The 15,131-nt window shown below is 69.5% G+C and overlaps 1 protein-coding gene across 5 annotated transcripts in view; it reads left to right on the top strand.

Moving 5' to 3' along the window:
* LOC114489734 (splicing factor SWAP) overlaps positions 1-15,131 on the top strand; it is a 46,654-nt gene that overhangs the window by 19,874 nt on the left and 11,649 nt on the right. For 3 of the 5 annotated variants that reach the window (XM_028503616.2, XM_036014753.1, XM_036014754.1), the window contains exons 13-18: positions 266-456; positions 2,835-3,100; positions 6,007-6,132; positions 10,788-10,952; positions 11,516-11,588; positions 11,892-12,033. In XM_028503616.2, coding sequence (XP_028359417.1) covers positions 266-456; positions 2,835-3,100; positions 6,007-6,132; positions 10,788-10,952; positions 11,516-11,588; positions 11,892-11,957 — 887 coding nt within the window. In that variant the 3' untranslated portion in view covers positions 11,958-12,033. Of the gene's footprint in view, positions 1-265; positions 457-2,834; positions 3,101-6,006; positions 6,133-10,787; positions 10,953-11,515; positions 11,589-11,891; positions 12,034-15,131 lie in introns of those variants that run through there. The other 2 variants (XM_036014751.1, XM_036014752.1) reach the window with 2 other exon arrangements.

The raw sequence follows: 15,131 nt of genomic DNA, 5'->3' as shown, positions 1-15,131 counted from the left end.
ACCCACTGGGGCTGTGCACACGCCTGTCCCCGAGGGCCGTCCGGCTCCCGCTGTCCCTGCCCGTCCACCCTCTGACGTGGGCTCTGACGGTGGAAGGTGGGAATTCCCCTGATGAGCGCCGTGAGTGGCTTCCCTCAGCGTTCAGTTGCTGGGTCCACTCACCTGCCCTGAAGCTGTGTGCCGGGGCCTCTCCCAATCCCCGCTGCGGTCCGGGGCCTCCCGGGGACGCCCGCCCTGAACGCCGCCCGTGCGCTGTTCCCTCCAGCGAAGCAGAAGCTGGAGGACCGGCTGGCCGCTGCGGCCAGGGAGAAGCTGGCCCAGGCGTCCAAGGAGTCGAAGGAGAAGCAGCTGCAGGCGGAGCGGAAGAGGAAGGCCGCCCTGTTCCTGCAGACCCTGAGGCAGCCCCTGCCGGAGGCCGAGGGCGGGAAGGGCGAGGAGGGCCCGTTCGGCGCGGAGGTGAGCCCGGGTCCGCGTCGTCCGTGAGGGGGCTCGCCCTCGCCGGGCTCCCGTGTCCCCCATCGTGCTGCTGCGGTTCGGGGGGGGGGGGGGGGCTTGCTCGAAAGGCACCGGCGTCTGCAGAGGCTGCACCCGGCTGCGCTGCGGCCCCTGTGTTCCCCAGTGTGACTGTGAGGTCACGAGCACTCGGTCCCCGCCGGGGTCCCCCGCCGTCAGCCCTGTGCTCCCCGTGAGCACGACGGGCAGCTCTCCCTGGCGCCTGTGTGGGCGGCACCTCTGCCTTTCTCGCCCTCCAGTGCCCGCGTGGGGCCTGGGAAGTGGCGGCGTGGCCGTGGGCGCTCCTTGGGCTGACCCTGCTGGGGGCCTGGGGGGAGCGGCTGTCGTCCCGAGACGATCCCAGCAGAGGGTGGTGCGCTGCCAGGGGGTGACAGACGACTCTGACGGCTTAGAGACAGATGCCCTTGGATCACGTCAGCGGTTGTCACGAATGAGATTCGGACTCGAAAACACTTCCCGCCTAAAGCAGCTCCCAAGGCAGCAGGACACCCTGAACCCTCTGCAGAGTGGCCGGGCACGGGCTCACCGGCCCTGGCGTGCGGGGCAGAGCTCAGCCTGGAGCCGAGGAGGCTGGGGGCATGCGGCCCTGGGGGAGCTGCCGTGTCTGGGGCGCGTGTGCGCACTCTGTCAGGGGTTTGGTGCCACGCCCTTTTGAGTCACCGCCCTCACAGCAGCAACCTCAGGACAGTTGTGGGTGACAGGGATTTCCTCCCGTCAGTGGTCCTGCCAGGTTTATAGGCCCAATCTGAGTCTGAAAAGGAAATGAGGCCCTGGCTGGTGTGTCTCTGTGGACTGAGCACCGGGCTGCGAACCAAAGGGTCTCCGGTTCAATTCCCAGTCAGGGCACACGCCTGGATTGTGGGCCAGTCCCCAGTAGGGGGCGCATGAGAGGCAACCACACCTGGATGTTTCTCTCCCTCTCTCCTTCCTTTTTTCTCTCTCTAAAAACTAAGTAAACGAGCACTCTTTTAAGAAATGATGTGAAAAACGGGTGTGAGACCCGTGGTAGCGGGTGTTTGCCGAGCCTGTTGCCCACCCAGTGACCACGAAGCCACGTCTGTGCGGCCGGCAGTGCCCACGCTCGCGTCCACCCGGATGGCTGCGGGCACACAGCCGCTCTGAGTCAGGGAGGGGTGGGGTCGGCCTGTGGTCCCAGGCCCCTCCCTTGGGGAGGGGGACTGGTGGAGGCCTAGGCCTGGACGAGGCCTGAGGGGCCACCGTAGTCCATAGAGGTGACAGACGCCTGCCCCCCCCCCCCAGGTGGCCCGACGAGCCGGCCGGGTGCACGTGGGGACAGCAGAGCCGCAGGGCCTGGGAGCGGGTGTGGCAGGGCCTGGCCTGCGGAGGGAGAGGGGCGCTGGCGGGGACAGCACGGCCCGCCCGTGGGCTGGCCCTGCAGGGTAGGGCGCAGGCCCCCAGGCAGGGCGGGGCCCCTCCCGGACAGCGGGGAGGACCACCCTCAGTGCGTCTGCGGCTCACGAGAGAGGCCGGAGTCCGTGTGTGGTCGCCCCGTTTCCTGGTGAGCGTGGTGTCGCTCCACAGGTGAGATTTGAGCGTCACGCTCGGCGGCCTGCTCCTGAGCCGCTCGCTCTCCCACTGCAGGAAACAGGCGTCACTGGCGTGTGCTGGCGCCGTCACGGCAATCGGGCCGACGGGGTCACCTCCCGGTGTTACTGGGGGGGCGCGCTTTCGAGGGTTCTCGTACGTGACTCTGTTTCCAGAAGCTCCCCTCGCTTCTCTGGAACACCGTGGGAACCGGCCTGGGCCCCCTCCCCCCAGACGCCTCCTGCTTCTGTCCCTGCTGCTGGGACGCGACCGCCCCTCCCCGAGGCGCCGCGCTGCCTGCCGCCCAACGGGGTGGGGGGGGTCTTCTGAGGCAGAGCGAGTGGGCCTGCGCCCTCTCACCCCCCGTGACAGATGACAGGGCGGCGGTCCACAGCCCAGGGGGAGCCTCCTTCCTGCGGGCTGTCTCTGAACACTGCCCCTGAAGTGGACAGACAGACGCCCATCGAGACTGCGTGCCGGGGCTCGAGGGCCCTCCTCTCCTCTCCCGGGGGGAAGGCCGCAGAGGAGCACGCGGGGCTCTCTGTGACGCGGTGCCCGCTCGCCCCGTCCGGCCACGGCGGCTGGAGTGGGTGGGGAGGGGGGTCCTCCCTCGGGGGGCTCGGGAGCCACCGTCGCCTGAGTGGCCACGTGCCGCCTCCGCGCCGTGTGCAGCGGTGCGGCCCCCGAGGGCTGCCGCAGCGCGTCGTGGCTGTGAGGGCCCCGTGTGAAGTGCCACCTCTTCCCCACTGACACCAGACGTCTGCTTCGGTCCCCAGGAAGCCAGCCCCGCGGCCTGCCCGCTGCTGAGTGGGGGCCGGCCCCTGCCGGCCGCGGACGCCAAGCCCCCCGAAGGGCCCTCCAGCAGGAGCAGAGAGCCCCCCAGGGAGGCGGAGAGGGAGAGGAAGAAGAAGAAGCACAAGAAGCGGTCCCGGACGCGGTCGCGCTCCCCCCGCTACCACTCGTCCTCCAAGTCCCGGTCCCGGTCCCACTCGAAGGCCAAGCACTGCCTGCCCAGCGCCTACCGGACCGCACGGCGCTCCCGGTGGGTGTGCCGGCGCGTCTGCCGGGGGCGGGGCGGCCTGCGGGCCCGACGGGGGGCTCCTGGGATGCTTTTCTGTGTTTGCTCATCTCTGGACCTCGTGAGCTGCCCCCAGGTGTCTGAAAAACCAGGTGGTTTATTTAAGCTCTAACTGGCCTTGGAGGGGGCCGGCACAGTGCGTGTGCCGAACGGTGGAGGAGCTGCCGGGGCTGGGGGCTGTGGAGGAGTGGACCCCACCCCCACCCCCCACGCCCCACGCCCCCGCCTGTGTGACGGCTCTGCCGCAGGCACGTCCCGCCCCGCCCGCTGAGCCGGGGGGGGGGGGGGGGGGGGAGCAGCGGGGAGGCCACGGGGCGGCTCCCCTTTCCCGGCAGCAGCTTGCCTCCAGACCCCCCACCGGGGGTCACCGCGTGCCCCGACGCTGCCCGGTCCGGGAGCCAGCCTGGCCTGTCCGGCCCCCGCAGGTCCGCCCACGAAAGCCTGTGAGGGTCACAGAGCGCCCTTCTCGGGAAAGCGGGTTTGCTGCTGCTGCCGCTGCTGCTGCTGCTGCTCCAGGTGGCTGGCCCGCAGGAGGCTCGGAGCGGGTTTCTGGCTGGAGCACTCGGGTTGCCAGTGGGCGGCCCTCCCAAGCTGCTCTGGGCGCGGGGGCTCTGGCCACGCTCTCCCCCCACGGGGGATTGAGACACTGTGGGGACGCTCCTGCCACCTGCAGAGTCACCCCGGACGTGCGTGGGCAACGTGGGGGCGTACCTCAGGGGGAGGCGTGCGGCTCCTGGCTCTTCTTCCCTGTGGTGAGCCGCAGGGCAGCCCAGCGAAGGGGCCGGCACGCCCTCCCCGTCCCGCCGCTCACTGGAGGGACCAGGGCTTGTGCCCGTCCCACAGGGGGATGGTCCCCAGTCTCTGAGAGCCCAGCGGGCCCCTCGGGACTTGGACGGCTGCTGAGCAGGGTCCTCGTAGGGTTCGAGCTGGTCCCTCTCAGGAAAAACATCTGAGTTCCGCGATGCCTGAATGTTCTCCTCTGTGATTCAGGTGACTGCGGCTTCTCTGTAAGAGGGCCTCTGGCCGGGGCGCCCAGGCGCTGTGCTCACCACGTGGAGTCCCCGTTCTTGCCCTGCGTCCAGGCGGCCGCTGGGGCCGGTCCTGCAGTGAGGGCTGCAGAGCTGCTTTGCTCACAGGGAGCCCGCGTGAGCGCCAGTGTGGCTTCCCGCCCCAGGACCGAGTGGGGTCTTCTCCCAGATAACTCGGAGTCTGGCAACAGCTACTTCACGTCCTTCCCGTTTTTGTTTTTATTTTTAAAGGATGCGTTAATTGATTTTCTTTGGGGTGGGGGGTGGAGAGAGAAACATCGATGTGTGAAAAATCTACAGTTGCCTCCCGCGTGCACTGACCAGGGTCGAACTTGCGACCTGAGTACAAGCCCTGACTGGGAATCGAACCCTTGACCTCCTGGTTGCAGACGGCGCTCCAGCCACCGAGCCTTCCTGTGGCTGGGCTTAGACTGTGGACCGTGCTCAGCAGCCGTCCGAAGTCCGAGGGGCCCGCTGTCTCCTGAAGGCTGCTGACGCCGGTGGCTGGGGTCTCGGAGAATGGAGACCAGCCGGCCGCCGCAGTGCGGGGACCGTCCCCCTGTGGGACCGGCACAAGCCCTGGCCCGGGCCAGCCGCCTCACCGCAGAGAAGCCCGCCGCTACCGAGACGCGCCGTGTGCGCTCAGGGGCCTCTGTGTGGGGGCGCCGCAGGGGCTGTCGGGCTGGCCGAGCAGAGGGGCTGGGGCGCCCCCGCCAGCCTGCCCCTCCGCAGGTGCGGAGTGTGCGCCTGGTATCACAGCCACCGCCTCCCAGGGACACTGAGCACGCCCGGCCCCGGCCGCCACAGGGCAGGGCAGTGACCGGCGGCTGTGCCCTCGAGCAGCTGGACTCCGGTGCCCTTTCGAGGGAAAACCTGGGAGCACGTGCTGTAACGTAAATCCCCCCGGGGGAGGCCTGGGGGAGGGGCCGGCACCACTCGCAGCCCACGAGGCCGCACCCTCCCTCTCCCCCAGCCGGGCGGTCGGGTCGTGCGAGGGGCCGGGGCTTCCTCGGGAACGCGGCTGCGGCCGACCTCAGAGCCACAAACAATGGTGCACTGTTTCGGGGTCCATTGTAATTAAAATGCGAGGTAGACTTCTCTAAATGGCAAAATCAAACTGCTCTTCTTTATTGTTTTTTAGTGGGTCGTCATGGAAACAGAACCAAAAGAAACTAGGTTTTTTCTCAGATTTCTGCTCGTTGCAGGTCTTTCCAAAACAGTAATTTCGCAGAATGAACAAAAACCCAGGATCCTGAACCCATCGTTACAAGATCCTCCTCAGAGGACCTCGGCCCCCGGGGAGGGTGCCGGGAGGGAGTGGCCGTGCGGGCGGCCGCGTGGGCCTGGCAGCTGCGTGGGCCACGGCCGGCTGTGGGGGCTGCGAGTCTTCCCCGGGCCCGTGGACGGAGGGGGGACACGGAGGGGTCAGTGCAGGGCTCTGCATCTGAGGAACGCCGTCGGCTTGGGTTGTGCAGCCCGAGCCCCCGGGAGGGTGCGGGTCGGAGTGGGCAGGGGCTGGCGCTGGGCCACTCGGGCGCAGAGGCCCCCGCCGAGGACGGGAGACACGTGCAGGCCCCCTCCACCTCGTCACACTCCACTGTCTTCTGTGGACTCACTGTGCGCCCCCCTCCCTCCCTGACTCAGGCAGAGTGGCCGTGAGCGGGGGCTCGTGGGGTCTGGGCGGAGGCGGGACGGGGCAGCGGGGCGCTGCCACATGGCCGCGCGTGCCCGGGAAGACAGACGGGCACGCCGCCCCCGCACCAGGCTGGGGTCCCCTCGCTGTCCCCGTAGGTGGCCACCCTGCCAGCCAGCTGGGTTCAGCCACCCGTGTTCCCCGCCCAGGTCCCGGTCCCGGTCCCCCCGGAGAAGAGCTCACTCTCCCGAGAGGCGCAGGGAGGAAAGGAGCGTCCCCACCGCCTACCGGGTGAGCAACAGCCCTGGCGTCAGCAGGAAGCGGACCCGGTCCAGGTAGGCGTCTGCCTTCTCCAGTGCTGCCCGTCAGGGCTTCCCACACTGGCTGCGGGTCCCCGGGGAGCGGGAGCTGGGGTGCACGCCAGGTCCCTGAGCGGCTCTTCTCCGCTGCGGGACACGGGGCTGGGGCCGGGTCCCAGGGCCCCTGTGTCCATCCCCAAGTCCAGCCGCCCCTCAGGACCGCACCCGCCTGCCCTCACCTGTGGGCCGGGAGGGACAGTGGTGGTGAGGAATGTTGGGGGGTGGAGCCTCAAAGGAGATCCCAGCAGGGACCGACCGGGCCCTGACCGCCGGGGAGACCCGTCTCCGTGGAGGAGAGCGAGAGCGGCCAGCTCCCTCGTCTGTTGAGGGGAAGCCTCAGCCGCTGTGCCCGGTCCGGGCCCCCGACCCCAGCAGGCAGGGCCGCCGTCTCGCCAGGGCCCTGGGAGCGGGACTCCGCGGTGCCGAGGGCCGGCTGTGCACGGGGAGCCCGGCCACTGCCGCTGACTCGACGAGACACGCGGGCCACCAGGGCCTCTCTGGGCCCTCAGGACCCGGGCCGAGGGGTGGGCGGCAGGCGCCGGTGGGCCGGGTCTCAGCGTCTCCTGCACAGCCGAGGGCTCCAGGAACCGTGCTGCGGGCTGTGAGCCAGGACCCTCGGTTCCAGAACCTTACGGAGGGCAGGTCCCCAGTTTCCGGGGTGCCTGTCGGTCGCGGCCCCGGGATCCGTGCGCAGGAGCCGCAGGTCGGGCGGCCTCCCGGAGGCCGCGTCCACGGAGGGCGCTCCCGCCCCCCGGCTGGTTCCGTGGGGGTCCCGCTGACGGGTGAAGCGTCGTGGTTTTTAAGTCCACTTTCAGTCTCATTCCCAGATCAGGTCATGGCTGAACACGGAAGGTCGTCGTGTTCTTCTGTCTGTGTAGAGGGCGTGGTCTGAAATTACCGCCTGGTAGCCAGAGGTGTCTCGTAGCAGAACAGCCCTTCCCGCCCCCTCAAGCTGGAGGAGCTGCTGGCGGGGGGGCTGTCGTCGGGCGTCCTCGGGACCCCGTGCGCTCTGCAGCCGTGCTGCCTGCCGTGGGCACCGGCGTGTCTGGTGCTCCCGGTCCCAAACCACGGTCGTCTGTGAGGCCAGAAGACGTCCCATCAGCAGCCAGACCCCCCCGGACCCCTGCTCGGCAGGCGTGGCTCCCGGCAGAGGTGGTGGCCGGTGGGGGCTCACCCGCCCAGTCGGGGTCACCCAGCCTGGGGGCTGTGCCTCCTGCCAGCCTCGAGGGTGATCTCTGCAAGCTGGTCCTGGAGCTCCACTCTCGCCGGCGTCTCACTTTGAAACCTCTGTGACTTCCTGGCACGTTTGGAGCTCGGTGTTTACAAATGGTGCAGTGAACGCACTGGCTCGCCCCCCCACCCCCGCCCCCTTCCTCCCGCGCCTGTGCGCTGGTGCCCCCGCAGGTCCAGGCCCCTGCGCTCGGGGCCCCGCGGTCCGGGTGTGTCTGGTGTCCTCCAGGCTGGGTCCCCGTCGACTGTCGGGCGAGAGGAGGGCAGGTGGTGCGTGACTCCCCCCGGGTGGGTCGCACAGGAAGCACAGTGTCCGCCTGTCCCCTCGCTCGGCCCAGGCTGCACCCGCACGTTGAGCTGCCTTCTCCTCTGAACAGGGGAGGTCCGGGGTGGGGGTGCACGCGTGTGCTGTGCCGGCAGCTGCTGCTCGTGGGGGTGCGTGTCCCCGAGGCTCTCCCGCCGCCGTCCTCCCTTCTCCCGAGAGGACCCTCCTTTGTTGGAGCACCAGTGCAGGCTCCGGCCTCGGGGGCGGGCTCTGTTGGTCGTGCAGGATCCATCGCCGTGTTTGTCGCTGTGCTGGTAGGTAGCGCCGTCTTGGGCGGCCCACCTGGTTGCTCTGGGCCCAGCAGGAGGCCCAGGCGCAGCGGGCACAGCCCCGGCCCAGGATGGGCCATTGCCGAGCGTGAGGGAATCGGGTCTGGGCGTGGGGGCGTCTCTCAAGGGTGAGATCCCTCGGACGGGCCCGACGTACGGCTGCCCCGCCTCAGTCCCCTCGTGCCGCCCCTGCGGGGGCAGACGGGCACGGGGCCGTCACTGCTGTCCTGCCTCGGGGCCCTGCGTGGCGGGAGGACGGAGATGGGGCAGCAGGCAGCAGCGCTCATACTGCAATGGGGGGGCCAGGAGCTCCCGGCACACGGGAGCCGGTGGGTGGGCCACACAGTGGTCGCCGGAGGGTGTGCACCGTGACTCCCTGGAGCAGCCGCTGAGCAGCAGTCGCCACAGCGTGACTGAGGGCGGAGACGGGAACCCCGCCGGTGCTCGGTCCGGAGGAGGCAGGAGGGGCGCAGAGAACGGGTGGAGAAGCAGCCAGCGGAGCGGGCGCCCGCCCCGCACGTTGCCACGCCAGGCGGCCTGGAGACGCCGGCCCAAGGCAGAGACTATCGACGGTGCCTGGAGCAAACCGGCCTCAGGGCAGTGTGGCTGCCGAGTGCCTGCACCGGCGCCTCCTGGAGACCGAGGGCGGATCCTCCTGCGCCTGCAGACGGGCTCGGGCCGAAGCAGACGGGCAGGTGCCGAGAGGGTGCCCGGCACGTCCTCCAGCCACGCACCGCAGCCCAGGCGAGAGGGCCCCACGTCTCGGTGCACGGCCCGACCCCATGGTGAGGGAGAAATGCTTGGGAAGGACACCCGGACAGTTCGCAGATACTTGGGGATGACACTTCAGTCACTTGTAGGTGCGAGAAGAATCCCCGAGAGGAAGTAGAGAGCATTTTGAAGTTAACGGGGATGAAAACGTAGCTCCCCTCGGAGGGCGCTGCACACACGAGGAAGCCGGCAGTTGGAATGCCCGTGTCGGAGGGGGAGGGAGGGCTGCAAGCAAGGACCCACCCTCCCGAGAAGCCGGAGGACGCAGAGCAAATCAAACCCGGTCAGCAGAAGCCGCGAGTGAGGCAGACGAAGGTCGGACGCCAGCAGACGTTGATACGAGGACGTAAACGTTCTGGCTGATGGGACGGCCTAGGGGGAGCGGACAGACTCCTGAGAGAACTCGCAGGCGGACAACAGCAGAGACGGAGACCTGGGCAGCGCGTCCGGCAGAGGGGGCGGGGCTCCTCCCGACTCCGCCCCCTCCCTGACACGCAGTCCTCCCCCGGGCCCTCGTCGGCGGGTCCAGCAGACGCTCAGGCAGGCGGGAGCGCCAGCTGTGGCACTGCGGACAGACAGTGGGAGGCGAGGGTGGTTCCCCGCACCCGAGAGGCCGTCGTTGTGAGGGGCAGGGGCAGGGGTGCGCACAGACGCAGACCCACAGGGAAATATCACTGACAAGCACAAGGGGGCAGCTCCTGGCATCGGGGGCTGGACAGGAACGCCCTCCGTCTGACACGGGGCCTGTCGGAGAGTCTGGGCCCGCGGGGGCTCGAGCCCTCCAAGACCGGAGACGGGCGGCGTGTGCCCTGAGGGGGGCTCACGGCGAGGACGGCAGGGCAGGAAGGGACAGAAAAGGCGCTCCGGGGGTGGGCCCCGCCCAGGAGGCCAAGGTGCAGCACCGTCAAACTCGGGGGACAGCCCAGGGCACTCAGCTGCCTTGCCCTGCTCCCCCCGGCAGCCACAGGAGCTGTGGGGTTTGGGGTTCAGACTGTTGTGGACCGAGGTCACGCACCTCTGAGTCCCGCGTCCCCTCTCCCGTGTCCCCAGAGGCCGCCTCTAGGGAGACGCACACCCAGACCCTCTCACGGCCTGGAGCATGCAGCTGGCACGGGGCCCAGTCGGGGTCCGCACCCCTGCGTGTCCGCGTCAGGGCTGGTCTGTTTTTTTCCCGGCCCGGGGCCCGGCCCCCTGCCCCCTGCCTGTGGCCTCCACTCCTCGGGGACGCCGCTTCCCAGGGCTGCCACCACCCTGGCCGGTCCCTCTCGACTGGGCCGCGCTGCTCGCCCCTGCCTGGCTGTGCTGGGTGTCGGGGGCCTGGACCGGGATGCGGGCCCTGCTAGCACCTCAGGGCTGTCCCTGGCGGAGGGTGGCCAGTGGACGTGCACCCGGGACAGGGCGTTACCCCAAGGACCAGGGGACGGGGGGGGGAGGGTGAGTGCAGCGCTCCGCCCGCAGCCCACGCTCCAGACCACAGGGCGCCGCCAGGGATGGGACACGGGCCGGGCCGGGTCCCCCCGGGGCAGTGGCCCTGCCCTGGGGAAAGAGGCCCACGCGGAGCCCTGCCTGCAGGAGCCAGGTGGGGAGGCCCCGGGCCCGCGCCCCCCCCTCACCCATCAGGCTGCACTCGGGCAGCTGGTGTTCGGGGACCCGGGGGTCACCCCGGAGGGCGGCCCCCTGGGGAGAGAACAGCGAGACTGAGGAACACCCGTCAGTCGGTGACAACGTCTTCTGAGTGGGTGGGGGTGGGCTCCTCTGAGGCGGGGGTGGGGGCGTCACCTTTCGTGGTCTTCCTGGGGGCGCCGGGGCTCGCGAGCAGGGTGGGTGGCGGCGGACCACGCGGGCGCCAGGGGACGGGGCAGCGAGCAGCGCCTGCTCGTGCTGGTGCGGGGTCTCAGCGCCCCGGCGTGGGGGCTGGGCAGGCGGGGGAGGGGGGGGCTGCCCGGGCCGCCCTCTGGGTGCTGCCGGCCAGCGGTCTGTGGGAAACCCCAGGGCCCCGGAGCCGCCGGGCCCCGCCTGACCCGCTGTCCCCCCAGGAGCCCCCACGAGAAGAAGAAGAAGCGACGCTCGCGGTCGCGGACCAAGTCCAAGGCCGAGTCCCGGCCGGCCTCCCCCGGCAAGCAGCCCCCGCGCCGGCACTCGGCCCACTCGGCCAGCATCTCCCCCGCGGAGAGTCGGGGCTCCAGCCCGGAGCGCTCCAGGTAAGCCGGCCCCGCCCGGCCCCGCTACCCACCGCCCCTCGGGGCTGAGCGGGGGGCCGCACTGGGCGTCGGGACAGAGGCCCCCGCCCCACCTCCCCTCGGGCAGCGGGGTCCCAGGCTGGTGTCCGCCCCCCGGACTCTCCTGGGTCGGAGCCGAGAGGCCGGGCAGGGTCGGGGCCGCGGTCCTCAGTCGCACGTCTCCAGGGCGCCCGCAGCCACTCTCCTCGCTGGCACTGGGCCCACCGTGACGCCCACCCCCGCGTCCTCGCTGCGCGTCCGGGTGGGGGACAGGCGTGCTGCTGGGCCCACCGTGACGGGGACCCGGCAGTCCCCGCCCACACGCCGCTCCCTCCCGGCTGCGAAAGGTAGAGCCCAGCCGTCACTTTCGGACCGGACAGGCGGGGGTCACCCGACTGGCCCGGTCACCTCTTCGACGCGGGTGTCCCCACACCGGCGGGGGGGGGGGCGGGGCTGCAGGCGGGCTGCCTCGGGCCGTTGGGGTCGCTCGCTCTCGGTCACGACGTGCTGTGTGCTCGAGCCTCTGAACTCCCTGTCCGCACTAGGGGCGTCTCTCAGGAAAAAGAAGGTCAGATCTCTTCGGCGATTGTGTCTTCTGTGCAGAGCAAAATCACTCAGGTGAGGCGCGGTGTCTGTGTCCCCTCCCCCCCCCCCACACAAAGGGCCCTGCTGTCCTCACCTTGTCCCCTGGGGTGGCCGTGTGACCTGGGGGGGTTGCCGCTCACAGGCCCAGCCCCCCCTGCCCGGGAGGGACCCAGACCACACAGCACGCCCCCCTCTACCCCCCCCCGAGCCACCCCTCCCCCGAGCCCCCCGCCGGCCTCTGCCACGCGCACAGCCACGGGTCACCTCGCGGCGCGGCCGTCTGCCTCCCGCACCGCCGTGGAGCTCACAGACGTGTCCCCCCGTCCCCCCCCCCAGGACCTCATGGCCAAAGTCAGGGCGATGCTCGCCGCCTCCAAAAACATGCAGACCAGCGCCTCCTGAGACGCGGCGTGGGCCTCGCGGGGCCAGCCAGACCCCCGGGCGTCCGTGGCCGCCGTGGCTTTTGTACATTCATTTTCGATGACATTTTCAGTTGAAGATTTTGACCAGCAGTCTCTTACCTGTATATTTGTAAATAATATCATGTTTCTGTGAAAACGTATTATCAAATAAAATGGGAGGAAAACAGCTTTTCTAGACGGCGGCTGGGGCTGGCTTCTTCCTGGTCTGGCTCCTGACTGTGTGCGCCCCCTGTGGCCCGTCCCGGACGCCCACGCGCCAACACTTGGGGCCCCCAGGTGGGTGTCCCCCGGGTGACCCCTGGGGCAGCCAACACCAGGGAGTGGCAGGCGCACGAGGGGAAGGTCGAGGCGGGGACTGTGCTTCCCCTTCCCGCCGCACCGCGCTGGCTCAGACCAGCAGTCGCGGGGAGACGGCGGGGAGCGGGCCTACAAAGACGACAGTGACGCCCAGGAGTCCGACTGCCGCGGGCTTCGGGGCGGGCGGCAGCGCTGCCACGGAGTGGGGCACGGCGGGCGGGCGGGCCGACAGGCGGGAGGAGGCGATACCTGGGGTTTGGGGTGCGCTGGGGTGTGCAGTGAGGCGGCGGGGCCAGAGGACACAGGTCGGAGAGTTGGGCCGGCAGCGTGTGGCTGGTCATGGAGCACCCAGAGTTGGGGGGTCACACGTGGGGGGGCGGGGGACAAGGGCAGAGCGGAGACGGCAATGGGACCCATCGCAGGCAGAGCAGCAGGACCCCTGCCTTGAGGGGACCCTCGGGAGCAGGGGAGAATGGGACAGTGACACCACTGGGAGGGAGGGCAAGCGGGTGGGTGAGGGCAGGGCCCTGTGGCGAGGGCATGGGGAGGAGGTGGGGGGGGCAGAGACCCTGGAAGCAGCGAGCCGAGGGGGGCAGCCCCATCGCTTCACAAGAGGGAGAGTGGCCCTGAGGAAGGCAGGCAGTGCGCTGGGCTCCTGGGAGGCTGGGGTGCCGGGCGGCTGCCCCAAACCACCACCCATGGGGGGCAACAGGTTTGTCCTCTTGGGCCTGGAGGCCAGGAGTCCAAGACCCCGCTTTTGCAGGGCTGTGACCCCCAGGGCCGAGGGAGCGTCTGGTCCTGCCCTTGGGGCAGCGGGACTGGGCCCGGCTGGTGTCCACGCGCATGTAGGTCACACCCAAGGGCCAGGAGCATTGGCCCTCGCATGCACACTTGCCCCCCCCACATGCACACCCACATGCTTATGCACACAACCCCCCCACGGGCTTACATGGGCACATAACATGTGCACACATGTTTGCACGCACACACACACATGCTTACATGTGCGCAGGCAGCCCACGAAAGCTGCCGCCCTCATCCTGGCAGCCTGGCCAGCCCGGCCGGCAGAGACCCAGAGGTGCAAGTCACAGCCCAGGGCCACCGCCCGTCGGGGGATATGGGTCTTGGGCCCCCCCTGAGCCAAGCGTGTGGCCGGAGAATGAAAACGAGCAGTTCCTGCCCGGGCTCTGTGCCCCGGGGGCTGACAGGGACCAGGGCGGGTTTCTAACGGAAACTGGGGTGCGAGGTCAGAGAAAGGGGGTTGGACGGCAGGCATGGCTGGACCCAGGGGCTCGGCGGAGAAGATGTGCACGTTTGCCCGTGTGGGAGCGAGACGCAGGCCGGTGCAGGGCCACCCCCACGCACCAAGGGTTCAGAAAAGGTGCCCGTTTCTCCAGCGCACATGGCCGCGGTCCAGGAGTCACACGGGGGCAGCGGGGGGGGACCCCAGCCAGCACCACCGTCCGTACACGCGGCCCTGGTTCAGCCCGGACGGGCGTTTGGATACTTCCGACCTTCCTCACTCTTCCATCCTGCATCGGCCTTCGTGGGCAAAGGGGGGCCACGCTCCTCCAGGCTCGTGCCTGCCAGCAGGGCCGGGCCGTGGAACACGCTCTCCTTGGATTCAATCGCCGCTCCCGGTGGCCTGCGAGTGAGGCTGTGCTGGCCGGTACTCGCTCCCCAGGCCCCCCGGATGACACGCAGCTTCCGCCGCGCTGCCCATCCTGCGGGTGGAAGGCGGCCTCTCGGAGGGCTTCGGTTCCGGCCACATTCCAGCCCCGGGAGCCAGTGGCAGGCTTGAGGGGAACAGAGCGGTGGTGCCCCACGGCCCCCCAACCCCCCCCATGAAGTGACACGTCCCCTGACATCCTCGGCTCCCACATCGTTCACCAGCCACCATCTGGGGAGAACCCCGGCCCGTACAGGCCCTTCCTGTGTTTGTGACCTGAGGCCACTGTCACAGGCCGCCTCTCATCACCGCCCTTTGGTGTTTGTGCCTGCACAATGCCTCATGCAGCCCTCAGCCAGGACTCCCTCTCAGGGTCCTCAGGTGCAGGCAGACTGTTACACAGCGGGGCCGGCCGCTCCACCTGACTCCATGGAGCCCTTTGATCCAGCCCTGCCTGCCACCCACCCCCTCCTCTGATGTCAGCGCCTCCACTTCCCTCAGCAAACCCCTTCTGCCCAGGCCAGTGCAGGCAGTGGGGCTCGCTTCCGTCCCGCAGCCCCACGGCTGGTTCAGGGACGGACACACGACTGACGTCACCGAACGACAGATGGCCCTGGGACTGTGGCTGGGGAACTGCAGCTGGGCTCGAGGGTGTGGGAGGAGGCGGGCGGAGCTGCCCGGTGCTGTCCGTGCTGCCCTTCGGAGACATCTGCCTGAGAAGAAAGCCCATGTGGAGACAGAGAGAGAAACCATATTCTGATCACATCCTTGTGCGACTTGATCCAGCCTCACCTGACATCCGCGTGCTCTGGGATGTTCCAGTGCGAGGAGCCCACGACCACAGCCACACCGAGCCCGGTTTCTGGCCGCAGCAGCCGAGTCGTCCCAATGCACATGAGCAGACTTTGGGGATGTGCCTGTGAAGGGTCAAGGGTGCCAGGTGCCTCCTCCCACGGTCTCCATCCCCCTGCGGCAGGTGCGCCCTCTCCGAAGGGGGCTGCCGGAGCTGGGGAGTAGCAGGTAGGACAGGCAAGGCCACCCCTGGGGCAGGACGGTGAGGAAGGGCTGTGCCTCGGACGCACGCAGCCCTCCGCCCCTGGGGCCGTGGATTCAGTCCAAGGGCCTGGGCCTCTGCTTCCCTGTCTGTACAATGGGGCTCCACTCCTGCCACGCCAGCCGTGACGAGGG

Source organism: Phyllostomus discolor, chromosome 13 (assembly GCF_004126475.2).
Source record: "Phyllostomus discolor isolate MPI-MPIP mPhyDis1 chromosome 13, mPhyDis1.pri.v3, whole genome shotgun sequence".
NCBI lineage: Eukaryota > Metazoa > Chordata > Mammalia > Chiroptera > Phyllostomidae > Phyllostomus > Phyllostomus discolor.
The sequence above is the reverse complement of the archived record's forward strand: the minus strand, read 5'-3'. Positions and strand labels throughout refer to the sequence as shown.